The 27,500-nt window shown below is 42.3% G+C and overlaps 1 protein-coding gene across 4 annotated transcripts; it reads right to left on the bottom strand.

The window, feature by feature from the left end:
* Positions 1-27,001, bottom strand: FMR1 (fragile X messenger ribonucleoprotein 1). Of its 4 annotated transcripts, XM_072124372.1 has the most exons (17): positions 26,659-26,999; positions 19,460-19,512; positions 17,755-17,848; positions 17,599-17,631; positions 10,516-10,587; positions 10,239-10,387; positions 9,748-9,841; positions 7,973-8,089; positions 7,653-7,823; positions 7,387-7,465; positions 6,560-6,669; positions 5,868-5,897; positions 5,537-5,623; positions 4,867-5,062; positions 4,339-4,515; positions 3,796-3,878; positions 1-2,850 (listed from the first exon to the last, which is right to left on the bottom strand). In XM_072124372.1, the coding sequence occupies exons 1-17, from the start codon at positions 26,908-26,910 to the stop codon at positions 2,689-2,691; spliced, it is 1,959 nt and encodes a 652-aa protein (XP_071980473.1). In that variant the 5' UTR covers positions 26,911-26,999; the 3' UTR covers positions 1-2,688. The 4 variants fall into 4 exon arrangements, with proteins under 4 accessions (XP_071980473.1, XP_071980474.1, XP_071980475.1 ...); XM_072124373.1 differs by lacking the exon at positions 5,868-5,897 and having other exon boundaries at positions 26,659-27,000; XM_072124374.1 differs by lacking the exon at positions 17,599-17,631 and having other exon boundaries at positions 26,659-27,000.
* Positions 27,002-27,500: the final 499 nt, after the last annotated feature.

Below are 27,500 nucleotides of genomic sequence, written 5' to 3'. Positions count from 1 at the left end.
TTAGCAGAGGAAGATCAAACTTTATTGAAACTGCTTGCATACAAAATATATTGCACTATAACCAAACAAATGTCAACATAAAGTCCAATATATTGTAGCTATTATGTACAGAGGAGAACGCCTTGTGGCCATTTGACAAGGTTAGACTACCTTGGTTAGTTATCTACAGTATTTTAAACCAAACCAGCGTAGAGATGATGTGTGCAATGTACCAAATCATTCAGTTTCCAAATACTATACATTCCAAAACAACAAAAAATAAATAACTAAAATTAGTGTTTGGCAATTCCTTAATTTTTTTTTTTTTTTTTTAGATCTGTTAAATTAAGTGCAGCAAGATGCCATTGTGTATGCAGGAAGATGGGGAACTACATGAAAATCCCTTTCAGGTAGAAGAGGAGAAAGCAAGGCTTATCTTTAGGGCTTATTAAGTACATGCTGTCAATTCAGAGGCGATAAAGAAATGTACGTGACAAACTAAGATGAAAGCTACAGCTGTATTGTCAATAGACATCTTGAACGGAGTCAAGTCAGCAGTTTGGATCCTTCATGATGGGAGGGCAGAGGAAACATAACATGAAGCATGGTCACAGACTCTACCACATCTATTGCCCCCGCATCATGATGCCCGGGAGGCAGCCCTGACATGTGCAGTGCCTGGAGCTCTCTGCACCTTCCCGCTCTGCTTTTGGGGCACACGGATCACAATTCCAAGAAGCATTAAGATATGGACCTCTAAGTACTCCATGAAAGTCCACAATGATCTACTCCCTAAGGCTTCCTGCACAATAATGGATTGTTTTGTCCTGCTGAGGCAACCGATGGCAACAGCTTCTTTCAAAACATTCCACTTCAAGGATTTCCTCCTTATATTAAAAGTTTTTGTATTGCTAAGGTTCATTTAAAAAAACAAAAAAAAAAAACAAAACAAGTTCTCTATAGGCAACTTAAAACGTTACACCCAAGACGCGTTTCGAGCCCAAACCCGGGCTGATAGCAAATGAAGAGCTCGGTATGGTCTCAAAATGCGTCTAGGATATAAAGTTAGGTTCATCTATGTGCCTATAGTTACATTTCTGTTCAAAATCAAGGTCATCAATAAAAAGAACTTAATATAAGGAGGAGCACCTTAAAGTAGAAGGTTTTAAAAGGTAGTCAAGTTTTTAGACTTGCATCCCCTGCTGTACCTACCTCCCCCGAGGATTACTGGGACAAGGATCTCCATGGGCTGCCCCTTGCTACAGTCTCCTGACCAAACAAGGTGAGAACACACCTGTACAACGTTCTGTCTATATAAGCGACTGATTCCGATATACTACATGATAGATGTGCGCTTGGATTCTCCCTTTTTTATTTTTTGCTCATATACTGGACAAAATCTTTTAAATGGGCTCACATAAAAGTGTGAGCCGCCTGCCCAAGCCACAAATTATGGAGCAAGTCCTATTCTTGCCCATAATTTCAGCTTGGACAGTCTTTTTTTCATCATTTTGGACAGTGAAACGTGAGCGACACAAGTAGCGCAAACAACGGACCACGGATCTATGGTGCGTTTGTGTGTAGGTAGCCTCACCCTTAGCATCATCATCGGTTATGAGGGGTCTAAACTGCTGATGGACTTTACACATAAGGGGGGTTCATTAAACAACATGATCATAAGGTCTTCAGGTGTATACAAGCATTTACATATCCTTCCTGCACAGGAACAGGGAGTCTTAAAAAAAAAATAATAATAATAAAATAAAAAGGATATTGAAAGTCCAGACACTAAACAAGTCTCACTCATCCATTGGACACAATTCTGTGACACTCTGAAGCTAAATCATTACTAATATCATAAAAAAATGGTCCCAACTATTCTGCCTATGAAGAAATCGGGTCCCTGGCATGACCATAATCAGTGCAAACCCAAAAATGTCAAACTTTTTGCTTCTGAGGCTTACGTCTAGGTATGTGTGGAGAGCATGCACTCATCTTAAGAGTTCTATTGGGTTTAAAGGATTTGCTACATATATATTACACTTACATCGTCTCCCATGACTTCTGCATTCAAACACTAGCCGTACAGGTTGAGATATAAAAAAGGCACAGATCATACAACTTTTTTTTTTTTTTTCGCCAGGGTTTTTTTTTTTTTTTTTGTTAACCAAATAAGAAATGACATTACGTTGCACAATTATTAGGTCCCACTAAGATATTGTCCAATGAACTGGAGGGTGAAGGAATGACGTAAGACATACTGCATAAGTGGAAACATGAGCCCGGCTGAATAGATGCAGTGTTCATGTCATCTACCACTCAGCTGCCTGACAATAGTGCAACTGAACACAATTATGCCAACACACAGCTTAGTATTTTTTCATTTATTTTCTCTTTTAAACAAAAAATACTTTTTTTTTTATTATTTTTTTTTTTTTTAGTTTTTTAAGTCAAGTGCAATATGTACTTGAAAGCCTCAGTAGGTTTTTTTTTTTTTTTGATAATGCAAATAGGTTTCCATTGTCTGACTTTTGAAAACTGTTTTTTTTAAGCCAATACTAAACAAAATAAGGCTAACAGGAACGCTTTGTTTCATGCCCCATGTCTTCTCGCCTATTTGTCTTTGGCCTAACAGGCTTCTATTACGTGAAATAGGATGAATCTTAGAATTTGCTTAGTGTGTGAAGGGTTGACAGGAGACATGTTAAGTTACGGTACGCCGTTAACCACCATCTGCTGCCCGTCCACTGCCTCCGACTTCTCTTTCTTCTGAATACGGTCCTTGCCAGTGCGGAGTCGGTTGCCCTCGATGGGCGTGTTCTGCAAGCTTTTAGTATGTACACTTCTCTCATTATTGCAGTCAATACGAATCTGAAAAAAAAAAAAAAAAAAAAAAAAGAGCGGTCACGCATTAAAATGTATTACTCAGATTCTATACGTAGTCTCAAGCTGGATCAACGGGGTTTTCCGTCATTTAATTTTGTTCTCCGTTAAGGTTATTTCTCTAAAATGTTGAAAAAATGTCCTTTTGTAATGTTTTTTGCTGGTGTTTAGAAAATAAAGGCACTTTTTAAGGCTATGTTCATACCCAATTTTTTGCCATCTGCCTTATCCTTGCAAACGAGGTAAGCTTTTTACCCCACTGTATGCTCCAACAGTGGGATAAGTCCTCCTGCTCGGCTACTCCCTCACGGAAGTGAGAGGAGGAGTGATGTAAATGGACAGCTGCATCTTTATAGAAACATCGACAGTATAGGCTTAGCGGAGGCCGGGGATGGATGCCATACATTGGCAACCATCCGCATAGGCCAATATGGCCTCCGTTTGCCAGCAGAAAGCAGGTGAAGGGAGCGCAGCTAGTATAGGAGTGGGGAAAGCGGCAGCCTCTTAATGTATCTGGTGGTGCGGATTTCATCATACGCCGCCTTATGATAAATCCCTCCCATTGGATTCAACTAAATGGAATCTGAGCAGTAAATGCCAAGTGTGCACTACTACCTTAGGCTGGATTCACACGACCGGTGCCCACGCTGCTCACCCCCGCCCCTCTCCATAGGGATACATGGCGCACGGCACCATATGCCCTGAAAAAATAGGACATGTCCTATTTTTTCACGGGGTATGGAGCGGTACGGTGCCGCATGCCCATTGCCGTCTATGTGGGGCGTATATCGGCCGTATATACGCCGGCAGTGTATAAGTCCCCCTTGCGGTAGTGTGAATGCAGCCTTAATGAAATTTAGAACAAACTAAATAAAACAGATTCTGCTAGATATCCAAAAACAAATAAATACTGATAAAATAACACTGACATACCTGGAGCGAGCCATCTGCTGTCCTCGTTTTAGGCTCCCTGGAATTGCGTTGTCTGTTGTCCATTCGAGACTGGTCGTCATTTGCTAGAACAAGCAGAGCAACATTCTCATAACATGCGTAAAAGTCCCAGAGAGGGTGTAAAGGGGTTTAATATTTTATGGAAACTTTTTAAATGCAGAGATCATTAAGCTCACAAACACTTGATCGTACAAAGTCCAAAAGTTCTCATAACACAATAGGAGGGGGGGTCTACCAATTCTGGCGCAAGCACCACTTTTGGCATTGGAGATCAGTCACCTGAAAGCACAGCCCGATGTATTAAAATGGTGCTCGGCTGTAAGTAATTAATGGGTAGACGGAACTAATCAGTCGTGCGCCATAAAATTCAGATGTGCGCCAAAATCTTACATGGACTGTAAGTAAAATCCCAGCATTATTTTTGTGCAGATAGGATAATACATGTCGCCCAATATGTCACTTTATTCAAGTAGTGGTTAATAGTGGGAATATTAGAAGACTGGATGCGGTTAGTAAAAATATTACCTTTGAATCCCCCACGTCCCCTCAGTCCTTGACCTCGTGCTCCACCACGCCTTCTCCCATCGCCCCTCCGGATATAATTATCACGCTCATCTTCAGCGGGTGCCAAGGACCAATCACTTAGTTCATCTCGGTGGTCAGACTCGGTCTCTGAAGCATTCGATGCCTCTGAATTTGTACCTGCAACAAAATGTTTTGTGGTCTCATTTAAAGGGGCTTTCTGGGAGTTAACTGCTGTCCATCGGGTAGGTCATCAATATCCATATGTCTAACTGTTGACGCTACAGCACTTAGACAAGTTGGATGGGATGGGACTAAGAGACCATGTGACCGAGGAACAGGGCCAAAGAAAAGGATGCAGTGCTCTTCCTTAGGTTACATACACACAAACATTTTTACTGTCACTGGCATGTGAGTGGACCTCACACACCAATGACAAATTGGCCCGCAACAATGTGTTGGAGCTCCACCATATGGTAAAGGTACACATTATTATTCAGATCACTGTACTACACGTGCTTACTGACTTACCCGATGCATAACCAGTTCCCCTCCTGTTGCGTCCCCTGTTGTTATAAGGTCGGCTTCCTCGTCCTATTCCGCTGCAGTCTTCACTCAAATAACCCTTGTCTTTGTCAGGGCGATTTGGTGGAGGCCTCGAGCTGGCGCCAATTTGTCGGAGCTGTTCATCAATCTGCAGCCGTTCCAGACGAAGTTGGTCCACTTCCTAGCAGGGTATGAAATATGGTCATTTTCTGATGACATCTGTTTTGGTCAATCACTGGTAAATCTATATTAAAGGAAACCTACCACCTTAGGGTGGTGGCACACGTGGTGTTTTGAACCCGTTTTTTACGCAGTTTTTAAGCAGTCTGTTAAAAAACCTATGCAGTTTTTGAAAAGGGAAGCCTTTCTTGAAAACGCATCCATTTTTGACAGCCCCCCCCCCCTCAATTATCTTAATTGATAATGGGAAAAAACGCCTCAGTAGCCTCTTGCGTTCCACCTACTAATCCAGCTACAGCGCACAGCTACTTGTCTGCAAATCAGGTTTCTGTGCATGCGCAGTAGCTCCGGCTTAGGACCCGAGACTGCGCTGGCGCCAGCCTGTGTTCTCGCATTTAAAAGCCTTAAAATAACTACGATATTAAAAGCAAATGAATATTAGAATGTAATAAGACCCTAAATCTGACAAAGTTACCTTCAGATAGTTAAGGTGGTAGTCCAGAAGAACGGTCGCATTGGTGATACTGTCTTTTGTGCCCACAAACACAAAGGGAACCATCCCCTAAAAGTAGATCATGACAATTTTAATATGTTTTCTGAATATTATCCTGTACACATGATACACAATGTGTTTCTAGTAAATCTGTAATGCCAGCCACCACCCACGCACAGGAGCGGCGCTGCTGAGCTGTAAAAATGCCAAATGCCTTGGTTTATTGATTTTTTTTTTTTTAATGCATTTATCTATAGAATAGGAAATCATACAGTTTTCAAACATACATGTATGTAAAGTTCTGCGCACATACCTTTCTCATACTGGTGCAGTAGGCCCCTGTCTAGAAGATAAAAACGGTACAGCCGTAAATTAGTCTATAGCAATACTCCCCTTAGAAAGGGTTAGAAGTGTCAGTCATGTGACCCTTGTAAACTGTATGATTTCCTATCCCATCAGTAAATAAAGAAAATAAACAAAGTTAACTCCTCCTCCCATTTAACCCTTGACTGACCGTAATGACCACATTGCATCCCATGAGCCAAATTATTATTATTCCAAATTATTTTTTGGCATTTAGAGTTTCGCTTTGCTGTAAGAACATCACAACTTCTTTATTCTGTGAGTCAATACAAGAGGTAGCTCTTAAAGGGGTTGTCCAGAAGGTTGAATACATTTCTACTAAGAACAGCGACACATCTGACCATGGATTGTGCTGGTATTTCAGCTTAGCTATATAGAGACGAATGGAGCTTAGCTTCAATACCCATAGTCTGGAGAGGAGCTGCCTTAGGAAGAAAGCTTTGTTTTTCAAACAATTTTGCCCTGTGTTTTTCATACAAACATGTTTGTCCATACAAACATCATAAAAAAAAAAAATTGGCAGCCAATGGGTTATACAAGCCAGAAATCTTGTCTATAGATGAAACACTGAGATCAAATATCACATAAATCTGCAATGAAAAAGAACAGAAAGCCAAAGATCAAATAAAAGGAAATGTATACCTCCTCTTGGGAAATATTTTTATCGTTTTCAGCTTCAATCCTAACTCTAACAACTCCAGATTTATCCACAATTTCCTGAATGAGTTTTCCGTTCTTCCCAATGACCTTTCCTGTATAAAAAAAAAAAAAAAAAAATTTGACAAAATATAAAAGATCATAAAGATCATCAGTAACCATAATGTTCAATTATTTGTTCCCTATTAAAAGAACAATTTGATCCTGGTGGCTGCAGTCCGCCATCCTGTGGTCTACAATAATTGAATGTTGCATATAAATGAAGCAGAATGAAGAGCCGATTACAGGCAAAACCGCCATGTTCTGGATACTGGACTATAAAACGTTATGTGTCATGTTATGTAATGGCAAAGGCCACAGTCAGCTCTTTGCTGTAAAAATCACTGTATTTTTTAGATCCTAAAATGCACTTTTTAGCAAGAAAAAGAGAGTGTGGGGGAGACTTCTCATACGCCGGAGCACGTTGTACGATAGAGACCACGCCACCCCTGGCCCGCTGGATACAGCAAGAGGCTTAGGCTTCTTGATGCATCTGTCAGGTGACGGCAACAATCGGCACAACTACGTCAGGTCGGACCTTGCATAGTTTTACGGAAAAACCTGCAAACGAAAGTTCACCCTGTGCCAGGCCCACATGGTGTGGAGGTGGCGTAGCTGCAAATATGATTGCAATTTCTTGCAGTGTGCAGGTAATTGCAATTATTTCAGCTCTTCTATGCCAGAAACTGGCGTTGAAGAGCTAAAAGATCTTCCTGAGTGTATAAACGTAGCCGTGCGTATATAATTCCCTTAAACTAACCAAATTTACATACCTACTAAATTTCGAGGAACTTGGATTACGTCTTCAGCAAATTCTAGGTATGTCCTTGCTTTCTTTACAGCGTCCTGGTCCTAAGTAAGTGAATCATTTTGAGTTATATAAAGTTGCAATATATATATATATATATATATATATATATATATATATATATATATATATATATGTCTTTTATATACTGCATGTAAACTTTTGGCAATGCTACATACATGTATGTGACAGCTGGGATATGACCGCCATTCCCAGTAGGGTAACACGTACCTCACCATAAATATGAAATGTACACGTATCTTCATCCAAATCTATAGCAGTCACTCCTGGAACTTTCCTAGCTTGTTGTATATTTGCACCATGAGTGCCGATCGCTAAACCCATCAGATCTTCTCGTACAACAAATTGCTCATGGAACCTGGATGCTAGCTGCCGGGAACTCTGCAGAAAGACAAACACATCATGTATTCCTCATGCTGGCCACAAGCTGATCTGTGCAATCACATCCTGACATCCAGTAACTCTGCCCTGTTCTGGTTTGGTCAGGTGAATGACATCTTATAAAGCGGAGGGGCTATACAGCTACATACTTCAAGTTGCTTGCTGGCTTCTTCATTCCTCAACATTAGAGACAATTTTGTCCGGAGGCTTCGGAAATGCATGTCGCTCAGCATGTTCGCCCTTTTGATGGTAACTTCATTGACAGACTGAAAGAAGGAAAAGCGAAGCCAACAGTATATAAAACAATGTAATAAAACTGCACTTGTCTCAGATTTTTACTTATTGAAACATTTAATAAAGTAGATGTGAGGCTTTAAAGTTTTAAACCAATAAAACCTGTCTATATTGTACACAGCTGGGATTTATACTAGGAATTGTCCATGTAGAGAAAAAGTACAATCATCAGAGAGAGATAAAGGAGGCAATGTGAGAATTAATAAGTGGGACTCTGCGCCAGCCAAAGCGTGAATCAGTATTCGCTTCATAACTGCAGAATGGAAAGGACAAGTGCTGGTGTGAACACGGCCGTAGTATAGGGATTTCTATTGTGTGTGCACTTGTATTCGTGGGAATGGGAGTAAACCCATCACTCATTTCTGCTCAATTCACCGCAGTCTCTGGATCAGCAGTTGCACCCTCGGCAATCTGTAACTTATCTGTTAAGCTTCAGGTAGAATCTGCCACCACATTTTCATAAATACAGCTAGGGAAAGGTTCCCATAGACCCCTATTAAGTAACTGAAAACCTTCTTTTAGGTGAAAATTGTTTCCCTTAGATCCAGATGAATCAACTTTATCTTATATACCTGGCATTAGAGAGGCGTGTCCTGCTCGGCATATCCCTCCCATCTACTCCTTCCCATACCGCCTCTAAGCAGTTAGGTTTGCAACTTCTACCCCATGTACGTATCTGATCATGTGGTGGTATCATGTCATGATCACAGCATGCATCCATGGACTTCTACTCCTCCCTTCTTTATTCTACTCCATGGAGGCTACTGTAATTATATGTAATCGGATACATACATGGGGTGGAAGTTGCAGATGTAACAGGATCTTAGAGTAGTCACCCTGGTCACATCACATGAAGTGGCCAATGACAGCAGCAGAAGACCTGTCAATTAGGAACAAAGAGGCAAGGCAATGCAGTAACCACTGAACATGCAGGGCCTTATTGGACTCACGCAGTGTTATTTGATAAGGGCAATTGCTTTTTGATCATAGTTTTTAAATGAAGTATTTATTTAAAGTGAATTTGCATCACAGGTTCACTTTAAAGTAAATCTACCATCAAAATCAAGCATGACAAACCAGGGACACTTACTCCTAGATCCAGGCACTGTGACTGTGATAATCTTTCTATATTTGTTATCCATGAAATCCTTTATTCTCAAATCAAATTTTATAATTATGCAAATAAGCCTCAACGGCTCTGATGTGCATCAACACAGCACCTCGGTGCTGCAGCTTTACGTGCTATTATAATGAGCAGAGCAGATCTCCCCTCATGCTCTGCTCATTGTAACAGCCTGTGAATCTGCAGCACGTAGGGGCTATAGTAAAGCTCCTGGAACCCTTCAGACTCATAAGAAAAGTTATTTGAGAAGGAAGGTGACCAAGGATAACAAATATAAGAAGATTACCAGAGTCATGTTGCATGGGTCTAAGAGTATGTGCCCCTGTTTTATCATGCTTGATTTTGATGGTAGATTTAGGTAGATGATTGCCAAAATATTAAAGAAACTACTATCCAACTGTGGACAAAATTCAATTTGAATAACAGAACAATGCAGCAGGCACAAAAGGCACAACACACAGAGCACATTTCTTGCATCTGGTAGTGTAGTGTAATGACAATACTTACCAGGATGACAAGTTGGGCATTTTCTGCATCGTATGTTACTGAAAATGCTCCCACCGCCTTTTTGAAGTCTTTGTGAGCAGATTCCTTTGCACACCTAGAAGCAAGAAAATCACAATTAAGTACCAGGAATATACAGATTACATACACTGCCATTGAAAATATACTTCATAAATCATTATGGGGAGGCTGGGGATTCATTAAGACTGGGCTGTAAACCTTCAAGGCGTTTTTTGGCACTCAGCCACCCAGATTGTTTAGGACCTTGCCTGCTCCCTGCTCACTCCTATCCGTCCAATGCCACACACCTGATATAGCATTAGATACGCTGCTATATAGGGAAAGGGGAACAAACCAGACAGGAGCATCTGCCTCTGTATACAAATGGGCACTAAAGTGAGGGGCGGCGGTGCGGGTCAACTTGAGTGGGGGAGGGAAGGAAGTTTTTGTTTTTGACTGTAAGCTGATGCAGCTTCGTTTTTTAAAATCCTTACATTTGCCGCAAGTCTTCCGGAACGTCCAGCTTCACTTTGTGGAAGGTGTTTTTCGTTGCTGGCTTGTTAGGGTTTACAGAGCGCAGCCTTTCTATGGTGACAATCTCATTGTAGGTGGCGTCACAAGCCGCGTATTCTATTACATAAAACTAGACCAGAAGAAAAACAAGAACAGAAGATTTTGATATTATTACTCTTCTCCGGGTACTCGGAGAGCAAATCCTCCCCCCACCCCCTCTTATCCGCAAGCCATGAGAAAACAGAGACATATTCCTACCTCACCCTTTATCATTCTAACTTTAGCAAGCCACCAGCAGCATGGCTCTTTCTCATTTGCTCTGGAATAAACCTGGAAAACATATTGAAGAGATATTAAATCAGGGGAATCTTTGGTCAACACATCACATCTCAAGTGTAGAATGTAACTTTCATATACACGAGATGTCTTCCTGGAAACAAAGATGCAACTAATCTGCATATAAAATAAGAATGTGTATCACATACATGTACAAATCATACAACACATTGTATACGAAGCACGAAAGATCAAACTCATATTTCAGGGTTATCTAGAATTTTATGTCTATTCTAAGGCTTCCCCCCCAAAATTAGGCATCTTAAAGGGGTTGTGCCCCCCTTATTTAATTATTGATATAGTTTGTGTAATTAGAAATTATACAATTTTCCAATTACTTTCTGTATAACTTCATTGTGGTTTTCTATAGCTCTGCTTGCTGTCATTCTATAGAATATAGAAAGCCTAATTGTTTACTTCCTGTGCATAAAAACTGGAACCTGGTTATGGGATGTCACAAAGGTGCACGCTCATTATATCACTGGTCATGTGATGTCACACAGGTACATGGCTCGTTCTATTGCTGGTCATGTGATGTCACACAGGTGCACGGCTCATTATATCACTGGTCATGTGATGTCGACAAAGGTACATGGCTCGTTCTATTGCTGGTCATGTGATGTCACACAGGTGCACGGCTCGTTATATCACTGGTCATGTAATGTCACACAGGTGCACAGCTCATTATATCCATGTCCATGTGATATCATACAGGTGCACAGCTCATTATATCTCTGGTCATGTAATATCACACAGGTGCATAGCTCATTATATCTCTGGTCATGTGATGTCAACAAAGGTACATGGCTCGATCTCTCTCTGGTCATGCGATGTCACACAGGTGCACAGCTCGTTCTATCCGTGGTCATGTGATGTCACACAGGTGTTAGAAATTTTAGAACATTTCATTACACAAACTGAAAATGGGCAACCCCTTTACGTACGGAAACTTTGTCCCATTCAACTACAAAAGGTATGGCCTTCAGCGTATGAACCAGCCAGGTTCTATACAATTACATAGTTTTTTTCTAATATGGGGTAATTGAAGTTCTTGAGGGAATTTTGCTGTCCAATGACTCACTAACCATTGACTGACTAACTACTGGTGACAAATTTGTACAGTACAGAATGTGTGAATTGGGCTTTACAAAAGGCTTCCACATATACCAGCTATGGATGACCCAAAAAGAAAACTAGACTAGGGGTAAGGGCATAAAGTACAGTGTTGAAGAGACCCCCCGCTATATTTATACAACACAACCAATATATTGAATCAGAAGAGAAAAAAAAGAGAAGTCTTAAATCAAAAAGTACAAGACTTATAGATTTTATTTTCCATACAATTAAATGGCAAAACAACAGAAACAAACATTTAAATGTTAACAATGTATGCCGTATAATCACATGCCTTTGTCATCATACGGCATACATTGTTAACTTTTAAATGTTTGTTTCTGTTGTTTTGCCATTTAATTGTGTGGAAAATAAAAAAGTCTTGTACTTTTGGATTTAAGACTTCTCTTTTTTTCTTTTCTGATTCAATATATTGGTTGTGTTGTATAAACCAGCTATGGGACAATGCTGTATATTCCAGGTCTGCCATGTGTGGATTGCTGTAGCCCAGGCAAGCATTCAGCTGGGTGCAGGAGGGGCGAGTGCTCCTCACCCCTCCCCTCTCCACTGAAAGCAGAGGGGAGGCCCATCTAATAGGTACGGTGGACAAACCATCACTCAAAGTATTTGGCAGGTTATTCCCCCCCAAACAGGGGACATACTTGCTTAGCAGAGGATGTTGCCAGGACACACTTTAGTTAAATAGAAGGTTGAAAACATCATCCACTTTTGTTTCAAACATTCAAACTTCTTCCTTTAAGACTTTTTAACCTGGAATTGACATGTTACCCTTCTTATATACTAACTTATTTACTTTCCGGGAATGTTTTGCACCTCTCTATGTCCAAGTCTGTTCTAAAAGGGCTCCAAACCAGTCCATAAATATAGCAGCAGGCTAAATGTGCTCCAACTTTGCTTAGTCTCCAGAGCAGAGATGGATTTGATGTTGGAAATTCTAAAGTTGGAGAAATAAATTCTAAAAAGTTTGAAGCCTCTTCAAAAATGCTCAACGTTTTTTTTTTTGTGGAACATAATGGGTAGTGGTGGGAATAATAAACAGCCATCATTAAAAAAAAAAAAAAAACCCTGCAAAATATAAAAAAAAAACAAGTGGTGTACACATGATTTCATGGCACAGCAGACCCATGAGGGAGATCCCACTGTACGCAAATGCAATGGGTCCTTCAATTAAGCATTGCCATAGAAAACATAGACCAAAGTTATACGAAAAAACACAGTAAAAAGTGACAGTAAAGTGTCTGAGATCTTATGGAACTTTTCAGTTTTTCACTAATCAAACAGCCTGCAGCCTGTGCGTGCTTGTGTCAGTCTCCTCTTCTCCATAGTCCACACTCATCCAGCTCCCTCCCCACTTCCTGTCATGTGCACTAGTGATGGGAATTTCGGCTCTTCTGGCTCCTAAACAGCTCCCTATTAAATGTATAACAGGGAGTCGCAGCGAAGTCATTCACCTCATGCCACTCCACTTTTAACCCGATTGTATCGTGGCGAGCCAGTTAGGGGCGGGGTGAAGTGCGCCATCCGCTCACTAAGGTTATTGGAACGGGTCGCCAGTTAAAATATAATTCCTGTTGAGAGGTTCACTTTAGGGTTGCAATAGCATCCATTTACAATGTAGGTCTAAGTCTGCATGCACAGCTATAATAGGGACATTTTTCCAGCGATTTGCACACATCCCCATTTAGCTCTCTAGGTTCATGCCCACAGTCCTCAGAAAGCCAATTGGTCGGGCTGCAAATTATAGAGCAGATCCCAATTCCTGGCTGTCTTTTTGGCTCAGGCAGTCTGTCAGCCAAGGGCACATTGTTTTCTGCCTGGAAATGGCACAAAAATCCCTAACTAAAAACCATACAACCATAATTAAACAGGAGGGCACGCAACACACTGCACAGAGCATGTAACTAGATAACAAATATCAAAAGAATAGGAACACATGGGGCAGATCTTCAGAGGATCAGCAGTATATGCAAGGACAAGCCAATGCCTTGGGTCGGCATGGCAGGGCCGCTGAAATGTTAATGTCCATATTCTGGAACCTGGCAATCGTCTCCCCACGATTTGATATCCCCCCCCCCCCAATTCTGTGATGGGAAGCAAACATTGGCAATGGGAAGACCCATTTAACCGTTATCTGAAAAACCGGAATAAAGCTTCACCAACACTTGTGTGAATGCAGCCTTAAATAACCACACATTTATATCCACTCCAAAAGGAGGAACTCAAAATAACATTAAATCTGAGCGAAGCCAAGTTCACATCTCACAGACGAAGACTGGAAGCCCAAATGACTCCAGTGTAATCAATTGTGTCTTTTGGGCTCCATCACTGTGGGCTTAAAGGGAACCTGTCATCAGAAATTGACCCAATAAACCACTAGCAGTATGTTGACAAGCAGCTGAGCAGCTTCTAGATCGTGTTTCTTTCTTTCATGGTGTAGTGTGGTGACGTTTCCCAATGCCTTGGAACTTTCAATGATGAAATATTGAATAAAGAAATGTGAAGTTGGAGATTCTTGGCTGGACCGTGACCTCTTTCTCATTGTTGTAGTGTGGTGGCATCATAAAGATAATCTACTTTCAAGTGAGATGTAAATTGGTTTAGTGAAGTCTAGGAGGCAGAGAGCTTAAAGGGGTATTCCAGAAATATGACCATTGAAAACAAAAACCCATAATGCAATAAATAAATGCATACAACAAAACTCAATGTCATTAGTCACAAAATAGAGCTTAGATTGTTTGATTTTATGATTCACAAAATTCTATGGCCTCTCTAAAGTAGGCAGAGTAATCACCAAGATGGCTGCCACTGGAAACTACAAGTCCCAAGATCCTTTAGTTCTCAGTAACTCCTCCTCCCTCTTACGTTCTGCTCCCAGTGATGATGTAACAGGTTTTCTTGCTCTGTTACCATAGTAATGATGTGTAACTGCCATCACCACAACACTGACCATACTGGATGCACTGCAACCAACCAACTACAGCCGAACTTAGTGGTGATCACATGACCTGCCAAGGCAGGTGCAGGACATGTGATGTGGACATGTGACCAGCAGCCATCTTCTGTCCTGTGTCTGCTCCGCGCGGAGAAAATCAACGGACTGATAAAAGGGCCAGTAGAATTTTAATTCCTCATTACAGTGAATGTCAGCAGCATTTTTCTGCTAAGGGGAGCAAATTTTAAATAACAACTAATTACACATTAGCTTATATTTTACTGACTCACCTGTATATGAAATATGCCAATTCCTGGAATACCCCTTTAACACTGAAGTTGGCGTTCTCTGCCTCAGAACGCCCCATTCACTGTAAGTGACGGTCTTGCATCCAGGGACATCTTTGACCAGATCTCCTGAAGTCTGGCGCATGATGTTGGTGTTCAGAGGCAGGGAGAGCTTGACTTTGGTGTTAAACTCTCCGCCTCCCTGACTTTATACATCCAACTTACAACACACTTCAAAGTTGATTTTCTTGATGATGCCACCAACCTGGGCCATGAAAGAAATCTGGTCTAGAAGCTTTTCAACTGCTTAACAACATACTGGGAATCATTTATTAGGTCAATTTCGGATGACAGGTTCCCTGTATTTAGTGTTCTGTTAGCCCAACTGGATGTGAAATCCATACATTGCGCCTCTCCCGTCCCTCCTATTGGAAACTTGTAAGTTCAGACCTAACGGTTATCACAAATCTTGTTGCAGCAGTCACCACCGATTGGATGTCCAGAATTTTATTTTATAATAGATACGTGTTAATATCTTGATCTTACATTGTATTATTCATTATGCTTAAAGGGGTTGTACAAGTTGTAAGTTGACAATGCACGCCTGTGGCTGCAGTCACTGCATCACCACTGGCCTCTGTGTACAAACAGAAGATGATGGTAAGAGGTGGTACTGCACCTGAACAGAAAACAAAGGGCGAGTATGAGCTCTATTACTTTTATACCCCCAGAGCCATATGTACAAGATTTCCTGAAGCAGGACAACCCCTTTAACTACATGAAAGACCTGCAGATACAATACCCCATCCAAAAACATAATTCAGACACAGCATATAAAATGTCTGCAAGACTAGGAGTGTCCATGAAAAAGGGGTCTTGTCTCAGCAACTGTACACTGACCCCAAAACACCAATCGCAATGAAGATCTGAAAGGGAACTTGTCACCAGGGACCATATTTTCATTAAAGACAGCTTGCAGAAATCCATTACAACTGGATTGCAGAGATGCTTTTGGGCAATACAATATAATTATGTGTATAAACTTACCTTGCACCCTGACAGAATCCTGCTCCGAATCCTTGAGTTTGCTTTGGTTTGGATACATGAGCTGCACTCACTCCTCAGCTCACAGCCCCCACCTTTCTGCTCCTGTACAACTCCTCCCCCACCCCTGATGTCAGCTCAGCATGCCATGCCTGCAATCTGTCCCTGTGTGAGTAAAAGAGCAGGAAAGAGGAGTTGTGCAGGGGCACAAAGGTGGAGGCTGAGAGCTGAGGAGTGAGCAGCACAGACACAGAGTCACTATTTTTTTCTAATGCATCCAAACCAAAAAAAAAACCTGGTATTCTGTCAAGGTGCGAGGGAAGTTAAAACACACAATTATATTGTAATGCAAATGCTCAGAAAAGGCAGAAAGAAATCTTTGCAATGCAGCTGCAATGAGGTTCTGCAACCTGTCTTTAGTGAAAATGAGGTCCCTGCTGATAGGCTCCCTTTAAGCAGTTTTTTTTTTACGTCCAAACAAGATGACAACACAGTGTACACACAGCGAAACAGCGGGCAGATTTACTAAGCTAATTCTGCCAAAATGATGGCTTAATACAAGTAGAGAAGCTGTCCTGCATGCTGTGCACCACTAGTTATTTTTTAAGGTGCTTAACACATGTTTTTTCCAACTTACCTGACAAGTGGGTTGGGTTTGCTAAAAAGAGGTGTGGCTCAAGAAGTAGGATAAAATTGCACCAAGACCCTGGCATCAAGGTTGCTTAGATGCACCAGATTTGCTCTGTCATAAGCTGCATTCCCAACATGTGGTCAGTATTTTGTGGATTTTATGCACCAAACCCGGCCCCAGAGATGGGACTCCAGGTATCATCGCAAAATATGACGCTACAACTCTCAGCATCCCTGTGAGACAACAGCTTGCAACGTTATTTTGGAGCTACAGAGATGCTGTCCGGCTCCTTGTAGCACATACAAGTGTGATTGATGCTTGTCCCATCTCCGGGGCACAGTTTGGTCCATGAAATCCAGTTACCATGTGGTCCGTGTTTCATGAGACAAGCCCTAGGTCAGCGATGGCGAACCTTTTAGAGACCGAGTGCCCAAACTACAACCAAGACCCACTTATTTATCGTAAAGTGCCAACACAGAAATTTAATTTGTGATTTACACTCCCTGCTCTGTCCCAGCTTACATTGATACCAGCACCCTGAGGAAACCAATAAAGCAGAAAATAGAAGAAATTTGGATGATCATTGTAGCTTCATTCCAGGGTCCCATAAACAGGAAGAATTGTCAGGGCCGGAGCAGGAGCTACAATGATGATCCAGATCTGTCCACACCTTCCCACTCCTCCTGTAGTCCAGGTGGTCCTGTCGCTTTAAAATGGCTCTGTGCACAGCAAGTCCTGGGCTATCTGGGACTGCAGGAAGTTACCTGGAATCATCTCTGGTGATGGCCTGAGTGCCCACAGAAAGGGCCCTGAGTGCCACCTCTGGCACCAGTGCCATAGGTTAGCCACCACTGCCCTAGGTATTAGAGAGGATTAGTAAATCTGCCCCATTACAGCAAAGCAATACAGGGCGCACGGCTTGTCTGCGGAAAAAAGAAAATGCTCCGTTCAACGAACTGGCATTCCTGACAACCTACCATGAAATCATCTTCGCCTTTCACCCTCAAAAACTAAAAAGAATAAATGGAAAAGAGAACAGTTTATTATCTATGACTGGATACAGTAGAACAGCACAGGGAAAGGGAGGTGACAGAAGTTACACACATTCAACTAGCACAATGGCTCCTACTTACCTCTACTTCATCGCTCTCGTTTATGTCCTTATTGTAACCTGAAGGTGGCGGGAACCTTACATCATGAAATGGGATCTGTCGCTCTGGCTGCCAGCTGCAAATACAAGTCCATCACAGTTGTCCTTTGTCATTTGCCATGCACTAAATGGTATAACAATTTTTACCACAAACTGAACATATTACACAAAATATACAGCTCCTATGAGCCAGTTAAAGGAAATCTACCTTCAAAATCATCATCATGATAAACCAGGGACACTTACAGATCTATCACTGTGACCGTGGTAATCTTATATTTGTTATCCATGGCCTCAATCCTTCTAAAAATCGACTCTTAATATTATGCCAAGAGTCTTAAGGGCTCTGTGGGTGTTGCCGAAGTCTCCCATGCTGTGACACGGTTTCCCGCTCAGCACTTCCTCTGCCTGATGTAATCTCACAGCAGCACAGGAAGTCTCAGCACCAAGAGGCTGTAATGCCCCCAGAGCTCTTCAGGCTCATTAGCATAATTTTAAAAGCTGATGTTAGAAAGAAGGAGACCATAGATAACAATCACGGGGCCTGGATCTATGAGGATGTGTCCCTGGTTTATCATGCTTGGTTTAGATGGTAGATTTCCATTAACTTAGTTGTGTACTTACCCTCATAAAGAACAACACGTTCCTAGATTTGTAGTCATTACCCTCCAAAGTACCAGGTCAGCTGCAGAATAATGTGCCCTCCCTGCCTGGACGCATTATACTTTCCTCTACACACAGGGAGGGCACATGATTCGGAACAAAATAACAATCATTTTAATGACAATGATAGGGGTTTATACAGGAGGGAAGCCTAGCCCTGGTGATGATGGTACATGATTAAGTTGTTCAGGGTCTTACATGGACAAGTCCATAGATCTGCCATTTAGGGGTTTGCGCTCTTAAGCAAAATACTGAAACTGCAGTAATAAAAGTGCTATTACATTGTGAAGGAAGGAAGGAATAAAGCTGGGTCAGGAGAGGACAGGGCTATTTATCATTGCATCCCTAGCAGGCAGTGGTCCTCCCCTTATAGTACTAAGAACATCATTGGCTACTTAAAATGCTAATGTATTGAAAGTTTACAGTCAGACAAGGGAGGCCATGCTGCACTGAAGATGATCAGATCCACCAGAAAGCTTGAGGGGTTAAGCAACGGTCATACGTGATGGGTTAACACTTGCGATCGGCGATAGCTCCGATCACGGGTGTTGTACAGCTGACACCCGCTGCTTCTGGTGCCGGCTCTGTTCTCAAACCGATGCCAGAAGCTGGACATGATAACACGTCCCAGTGTGGAAAGTATATTCCCGCATAGGACATACTGTTACGCCCAGGTGCAGGAACGGGTTACTCCAGTACATCATGTTTACATACAGTTCACTAGTTTCCATAAACTCCATGTTAACACAATGAAATTAGGCAAATCTTCAGAGCCGTCTGTGATTCAAACGCAACATGTGACTGCACCCTCACAAGAAGAGTCCTAATTCTACTTGTTAAGTTACGGATGAAACAATACTTCTAGTTCAGATTGAAAAAATTAGATTCAGATTATGAAAAACACTGGGCATAGAAGACTTATCATGATATAACAGAGCCGTGTAATGATATAGAACACAGGAGGCAGGATATGCGCTGGGTGCTCGGCACATCTGGCCTCGGTTATCGTCACCTCGGGTACTTACTTGTTTTCAAAGGTAACAGTAATGGAATCCTCATGTACATCCTTCACAAAGGCCTGGAAGAGAGGAGACAAAGAGATTCTGGTAAAGAGATATAGAAAATAACCCCATCGTGGAACTACAATATACAAGGGAATATAAAGCCTCTAGACATAAAACAACAAACTGAAATAAAGTACAAAATAATTGACATGCGGCATATATAACATTCATTTCTTCAGCTTGTACCATCATCCACCATATAAGGTTGTCCATCCTCGGGTATTGTACAGTAACTTGCTATGGATTTTCACTGCCCCGAAAACCAATAGTGCACATGCTATTTTCTTACTCTGTTATTGCTGTTTTAGCTCCCATCAATTAGTGAAGGTCAGTGTAATATTCCAGAGTGTGGGCGGGGACTCTCCAAGCAGACACTTCATGATTCCTCTGTGCTGTGAGCTGACAATGTGCTTAGATTATCAGAGTACAGGTTTATATACACTTTCATATAGCTTCTAAACATTGTTCTAGTATCTGACACATAAAGAGATCAGACAGATCAGTGATGATGAGATCCATGAGATGCATATTACATGCTTAGCTCTGCTACATCTCTGCTCTTCCACAACATTCAGATCTGATGTGCATGCCTCTCCCTTTCCATGGATTTAAAAAAAAACAAAAACACGTATCTGCCTGTAGCTTGTAGTTCTCCTCCCGATGTGATGTGTACATGCCGGCAGGACATCAGTGTCTGTCAGTGTGTGAGCTGATGAAATTTGGTACAACTTTAATGACACTAGGACTACCAAAAGAAAACAAAAATGCCTGGTTGGATAGTACTAAGACGGATATCTGACCAAACTTAAAAAAAAAAAAAATTTGGTCTGTTTAAATCATACAAGTATAAATCGATACATGTGTGCAAAGTGTCCCTCCTGACTTAGGCCTCATGCACATTGTCAGCACACAGCATCACAAAGCACTAGAGGAATCGTGAAGTGTCTGCTCAGCTAGTGCCGCCCACACTCTGGAATTTTACACTGACCATTACTGAGTGAACAGCAATATAACGCAGTAAAATTGTAAAGGGGGTTACAAATTATCTTTATTGTGTAAACATTCAACTTTGAGAACTTTCTTTCATGGGCAAACACCTGTAAAAATGTAAATACCACAAATACAACCAGAGGAGATAGATATTGAGAAAGCAGGTCCAATAAATGCCACCACTAACGCTGGTCTTATAGGTTGTGCAGACTCTTTCATATATACATTGTATAAGACATGCACAAATAGAGACTGTAGAGATACTCAGTTCTCCAGTAACATTGTACTACAACACAATGGGATAATTGATTTGCCTTAATTAGGCAAAAAGTACAAATCAAACTTGAAAAGCCAGTTTGCCTCTAGTATCCTTAAAGGGGCTGTATGGCCATTCTAGGCAAAATATGAAAATCAGAGCACCTCCGATGCTCCTTCTTTTATTTTCCAAGGTCCTCGAATTTTTTTGGTTGTGATATAGTTTTTTTAACAGCTTTTTTATCATTTAACCCTTTTGGCATGGAACAAAGATTAACAGGGTCGGCGCATTCCGCAGAAAGACTGCAACTCCCAGGATCCTCGGCTGCCTTGCAGTAGAGACATCACAAGACGAATGCATGACTACGATCTGCAGGAAGTCTCCTTGTCATATCCCTAAAGATTGTTGGTACACAAATGCTGTCTGGGAATAAAACATTTGTTTTATAACTCAGAAAGATTTAATTATCATTAAGGGGAATGTTTAAGGCCAATGTGCTCAACTTTAGAATTTAAAAATTGAGAAATCAGGTTTAAAAGGAAGCGGTCACCGGGCCCACAAGCCGCCAGCAACCTGCTATGGGGGATGACAAGAGGATAACAATTATGCCCTTCTATATTATGGAAGATTCAGCATTACGCATAAAAAAAAAAAAAAAAAAAAACTTTGGACACTACATCATTATGATCGATAGAGACACACTGTACCTCCTAACATGACTAAAGTGCCATAGGACGTTCATTGTCATACGATATCTTTAGCATCTGTCTGCCAGACTTGTGATGATGCACCTGGCCTATGCTAGAAGTGGACCTCCTCTTCTCTGTACCCTTTATGGATAATTGAATACAGCAAGCAATTATATATCTGCATAATGATAGATCTCCCAAAATATGGAAAGACATCATTGTGATCCTGACATTGATGATCAAACCATCCATATAAATCTACTCAAATTTCCCCTCAACCACATCCTCTAGTGCGGCAGCTCTCACACACCTTCATACACCTATTACAAAGAAATTAGGAATAAACAGCCTGTGAAGCTATAGCATGGAGCATCTCTGGTAACGCCCCCACAAGCCCTTCTGGTGCATAATTTTAAAAGTTGATGTTAGAAAAAAAGAAGGCCATAGATAAATATAAGGAGATTACCACTGTCCCAGTGCCCCTGGATTAACATGATGGATTTGGAGGTCAGATTTCCTTCAAGGTAATAAAAGCTGTGGAACTGAACAAACAACCCTGTATTTATATTTTAGTCTTGCAAAGCGAATTACCTTAGGGTACAAATACCTACTGCAGAACAGATGGTAGACTACACATAAAACTGGTCAAAGAAGATCATCACTAAGGGCAAGTTCATCCAAGAGTTATATTATGAGTTTTTGCATTGGTTATTGTAAGCAATAACCGAGTGATGGCCCACTACAGGGAGACGCCCCTTTAACGTCGGGATTAGCATACGAGGGGGATTCAAGTGAGTGTAATTACCAAGCACAATTCTAACCATAAGTATGGAGAGGTGTCAGTAAGTGCCAGGTCGAGCTCATGTCCTGTGACTCCACTCAATACTATAGGAGCCTCACAAATTGCTAAGCACATCACTTGGCGGTCTCTGCTCTGCAATTTCGTGTGCTCCCAAATTACTGAATGTAGCAGCAGGACACAGGCTCGACTTGCCCCAAAAGTCAATACAAAAAGGGATCCCTGCAGCCAGACACCCACCTATTAGATTGGTAACAATACTTTGAGCAACTTCTTCGATGGAAATCTACCACTTTGAAAATGTAAACCAAGCATACCTCCTGCTAGCTGAGGCCATGCTGATGCAGGATCTGTTCTCGATAATCCAATAAATCTTGTGTTTTCTGAATAAAAGAACTTTTTGAAATTATGTAAATTAGTGCCAGTTGCTCCTGGGTGTTTTACATAGGGCGCTGGGGCTGTTTATAACTATGCACGCCAACTGCGTTTTGTATATTCTATTCACTCTTTAATTTTCATAGCGCATGCGCGCTTGTCACTGAGAAGCAGCCGGCTGTGTAAGGACCGCGCACGCGCTGTGGAAGGGAGGGAGTGAATAGAATATAGAAAATACAGTATGTGTACATGATTAGAAACAGCCTGTATACAGGAGCACCCGGCACTGATTCGCTAAATTTCAAAGGTTCTTTTATTGAGAAAACACAAGGTTTATTGCATCATCAAGAACATTATCCTGCATCAGCATGGACTCTGCTAGCAGGAGGGATTCTTGGTTTAAAACAACATTTTCAAAGTGGTAGATTTCCTTTAAATGAGCAACAAAAGTAACAACAATGATGGTCAAATGTTTAGAAAGTTAGGGGTAAGACTGGCGTATTGAGCGAGGACCTGTCAGGGTGATTTGGACACTAAATCATCCACAGGTCCTTATGGATTGGTGGTTTAATGTCCCAAAATCGCCCTTTAGTAAGTCCCTCTGTGAGTGCTATATATATATATATATATATATATATATATATATAAAAAAATTTTTATACTTACCTGATAGATCAGAACCATTTCTGGTCCTCCCCGGACCTGCACACGCCCCGACTTCATTGTGTATGTGCCATAACCCTGGCGCATGCAAAGTGAAGACAGGCTGTAATACGATGGCTTCACTACACCACTGAGCAGGCAATACTGGAACGTGACAAGTAGAAAACATTTTTTTCCCCACACACAGGGACTTACTCAAGGGTCAGAAAACCAACATAAAAAGAATTTTTCATGCTGTGTCGGTCTGTTGGACAAGGAATAAAAAAGGTCACCCTTGTTCTCCATTAAAAAAAAAAGAGGCAGCTTTCTTTTTTAAGTACAGAAATAACATTGAAGAACCTCTCCACATACCGAATACCTGAAAAAGAACATAATGTTTTTACTATGTCACTAACTACAAGCAGTACATTAGGACGTCATCAACCAAAATCTTGCCAAAAGCATCTTTCATCAGGATTTATCAGTGATAAGAATAATGTCGGCAGATGGACATGAGAGGTGAAACCGAGGAGCATCTCCTGTCTGATCTCTGATCGGAGTGAATCTCTACAGGAGTCCTACTTGGCTAATGTGTCCTTCAGAGAAATACTCTGCAGCCTAAACTTGGGCAACGTGCAGATTGCTATCATTATTGAAGCTGTAAGATTACATCCCCCTCGTCCCACTCTCCACGGGTTTTCCACAATTGCTAATAGTTTCTTATTCAGCTGCGCAATATTGTAATAAAACTGAGTCAAAAACCCCCAAATGCAAAATAAAAATTAAACAGAAGAGGCTGTACGAGAGTAGAAGAGATGAACCTAACAGCAGGAAATGTTATAAAAGAAGGAAAGCCACCATTACCCAGCAGCAAGCTCCTCCGCTGTAACCAGTCACTGGCCTCCGTCATCTAGTGCTGGGTGTAGCATTGGGAGCTGACAGCGGAAACTGCACCGCGCAGGCAACGGCAGAGACGCCCCAGAGGAGACAAGGACTACTTCTAAAACTAAAATGACTAATTCTCTCCTCTATGTGCTGTTCTGCCCTGTGTCCCGTGCTGGTTGTTTGTGCCAGCATCAGGACCGGAAGTTTGGCTAACCAACTCCAAAGCACCAGCAAGTTTTGGCAAAGGATGTCCACCAGAGTATTGGCACTGGATTCCCCAGAAAAGATGAGGAAAGTAGCTCTTTATCTCTGTACATTTGTTTATAAAAAATGGTGAATATCTTTAAATATCTTTTCTCGCAGCCTAAATTGGAAATACATACAAGAGTTTACCTCTTTAAGATCTCTATTCTCAGGTTTCTGAGAGAATTTCCTGACAATCAATATGGTGACTAAAACAGCTCCAAGGTGGGGCATCTGTTTCCCGTGGAACCGAGTAGGACTTTGGCCTAGATCTGCAGTAATATAGGTGTAACCCATCTCTACATTACTAGGTCCTGGTGACATGATCTACGTTACTTTTACAACATGACTTATACGTTGCCATTGAGCGTTCCCCGACTCACTGGCTCCAAATAGAAGTATCTCTAACCTGACAGAGGACGGATCAAGGACTTGCAACAACTGATGATGGATAGAAGTGGAAATTCTATTTTAGAAGAACCAATACCAGGACAGAATGTGACAGATAAAGAGTCGCCAGGGAGAGGACTATTGCATCATCATATGTGTTATATTAGTAGAAGCTCCTCATTGTCATATACTTGTGTTATTAAAATTGACTTTTTAACAGTAAAACACAAAAAAAAAAATCTCTGGATCGTTCTATAGGACCTGTAAATACACAAATCTACGTGGAAAATCTGCTGCAATTCAGGTCTTCTGTAGGGTGCGGCATTGAGAAAGGGAATTGAATAACCAAAATATATGACATTTAGGAGCTTTGTGTGGAAAATCCATCATGGGTTTAAATCAGAGGATTGAATTCTCTTTGACATGGTTCAGAGTTTTTAATTTTCAAAGAAGAGTGACGTTTTGTGAATACCACTGTGGATCAGGTGGAAGCATCCAAACAAAACACAATTTACACATATGTATCTGTTCTGCTTTACCCCACATCTAATGGTCAGATACATCCTATGGTCCCAGAAATGCTGTTCTCCTTTGACGTACACCTCACACAATGACTGGCACCTTATGCCCATCTACAGGGGAGGCCCACAGTTCCCCGGTAAGGTCTTTGTGAAATTTGTTTGGATCTTGATTTATATCTTTGATACTGAGACCCTGGAAAAGGTCAGCTTTTTTGACTCGTAACAGAAGTCTCCAGAGCCAATAGAAAAGGGTCGTCAGTCGGCTGTGTGCGAATAAGTCTCCTATGCCAGGGTAGGAAGGGGCATCTGAAGACTTTAGATTAGGGGTGTCCAAAGTGTTTCTTGCTGCGAGGACCACATCATCCTGGTCTACTAATGGAAGGGGTCCACAATGCGCAATCCATAGAATACAATATTTATAAGGTTTTATTGACAAGGGACATCTGATGGGAGTTATATCTGACAGTGGGAGGTTGGCTGTCAATCATCTCCATCCCTCTGCACCACTACTTATCTCTTTATAGTTCTGGTCCTCACCCGCTAGAGCAGAAAGCATGCGGTAAGATGTCAGAGGGTTAAATATTAGAAGCGGGGAGGAAGGTAACATTCTGTACAATATCGGCAACAGGAAACAGTAGGAGAATGGAAGACTATTCCAATCTTCTGAAAACAGCCGCAGGTATGTACTGGGCTTTAAAGGAAGCGATTCTCGCCTCTGATCTCTTGCTACTCATGTTCCGATGCTGCCAGGCTACCCGCTAATCTCCAGGGCGCCCGCTAATCTCCAGGCTACCCGCTAATCTCCAGGGCGCCCGATTTGTGGGTTGTCAACAAATAAAATTCTTTCAAACAAATAATCACATAACAAAAAAAAGTTTGAATCCAGCAGCAACTTTACAGACGCCTCTAGTGCTCTGCGCATCCTTGTCACAATCGTACCTGTGCCAGCCTGAGGGAGCCACCACATATGAAGGGTGCTGCTCCATCACCAAATTATCTGGAATATAGCGCCATCCCTGTTTTTTTGAGGAATGATTAATGTCCAAACCCCAGTAGAGTTGGGTGCCAGCCTTGTGGGTGGCCATATTGGCTGTCACCCTGCTTGCCCGGAGCAGACAGAATGGATGGAGGGTGCTGCAGATGTCAGGGTGACTGGCAGCAGGACCCCCTCCAGGCACCCTGGGGGTGACAGCACCTATCAGCAGGGAGGTGACAGGAGATGCTGCTGCAGGATGGCTCCCTGTGCTCTATGAATGGAGGGAGGGGAAGTTTGCAAGTCATTATAGCCGCGGCCTTTCCTCCAGCCGCGGCCTGCACCGCTGCACCCCCGGGCATCCCCCCATCCGCCGCCGGGGATGCGCAGGCCTCACCTTGTAGAAGGCTCCATTGGAGCCCCGCACCTCCACCACCAGCTCCTCCATGTTGCTCGGCGCGGTGCCCTGGTCACTGGCTGCGGATAAGGCGGTCCCTCCAGGCCTCTGTCTCCTCTCGTCAGTGGTTGCACCGCAGCATGAGCGCCGCTGGCCGGCCTTCCCGTCACCTCCTCCTCCCGGGAAATGAAACCGAAACGGGCCCCCGTCTGGCGAAAGGATTCCCCCCTCACCCGCCTCGAATGTAAACATTAAAACGCGATCACGTGACGGAGGCCGCGGCTTCGATCACGCCCATTCACAAACAGCGGGCGCAGCCTAACCTAGTAACTCCGTGACGTCAGCCGCGACTGATGGACGCACGAACCAATAGAACGGCGGCGTTCGCCGATGTGCTCCAATCACGTTGCATTCTACGACCAGTTATTTATTTATTTGGACTGTGTGGAACGTTCGCGGCTGACGTCAGGTTAGGGGGCGGGACGTTCAGCTGGGGTTGCCATGGAGGTGAGGGAGCAGACAGGGGTGTGGCTGAAGAGCGCGTCTGGCGGCGGGAGAGGAACGCGAGGGAGGAGGGAGAGAGAGAGGATGGCGGGAGCGGCCGGGGGAAGGACGGAGCCCCTCAGCCTGCACCATGGCCTGTGTGTATATATACACATATAGAGCATGGATACAACTCATGTTTCTTCCCATTACCAATAGAAAATACACTGGGACCAGCTTAGTCACATGACCTAGGCCTGTGGTCTCTATTACCCCATCAAAACTACGTTTCGTTTTTCACTTTGATCTTTCCGCAAGCCATATCTTTGAGTTTTCTGTTTAAAAAGTTATATGTGGGC

The sequence above is a fragment of the Engystomops pustulosus genome, chromosome 9 (assembly GCF_040894005.1).
Source record: "Engystomops pustulosus chromosome 9, aEngPut4.maternal, whole genome shotgun sequence".
NCBI lineage: Eukaryota > Metazoa > Chordata > Amphibia > Anura > Leptodactylidae > Engystomops > Engystomops pustulosus.
Note: the sequence above shows the minus strand (reverse complement) of the source record. Positions and strands in the feature narration are given on the sequence as shown.

Coding starts and splice junctions, on each gene's coding strand:
- FMR1 (XM_072124372.1), bottom strand. CDS start 26,910: ATGTTTACATTCGAGGCGGGTGAGGGGGGAATCCTTTCGCCAGACGGG. Junction 17,849..19,459: donor ACTGTTACCTTTGAAAACAA/GTAAGTACCCGA, acceptor TTGTATTTGCAG/CTGGCAGCCAGAGCGACAGA. Junction 8,090..9,747: donor ATGCCCAACTTGTCATCCTG/GTAAGTATTGTC, acceptor TCCTTCTTTCAG/TCTGTCAATGAAGTTACCAT.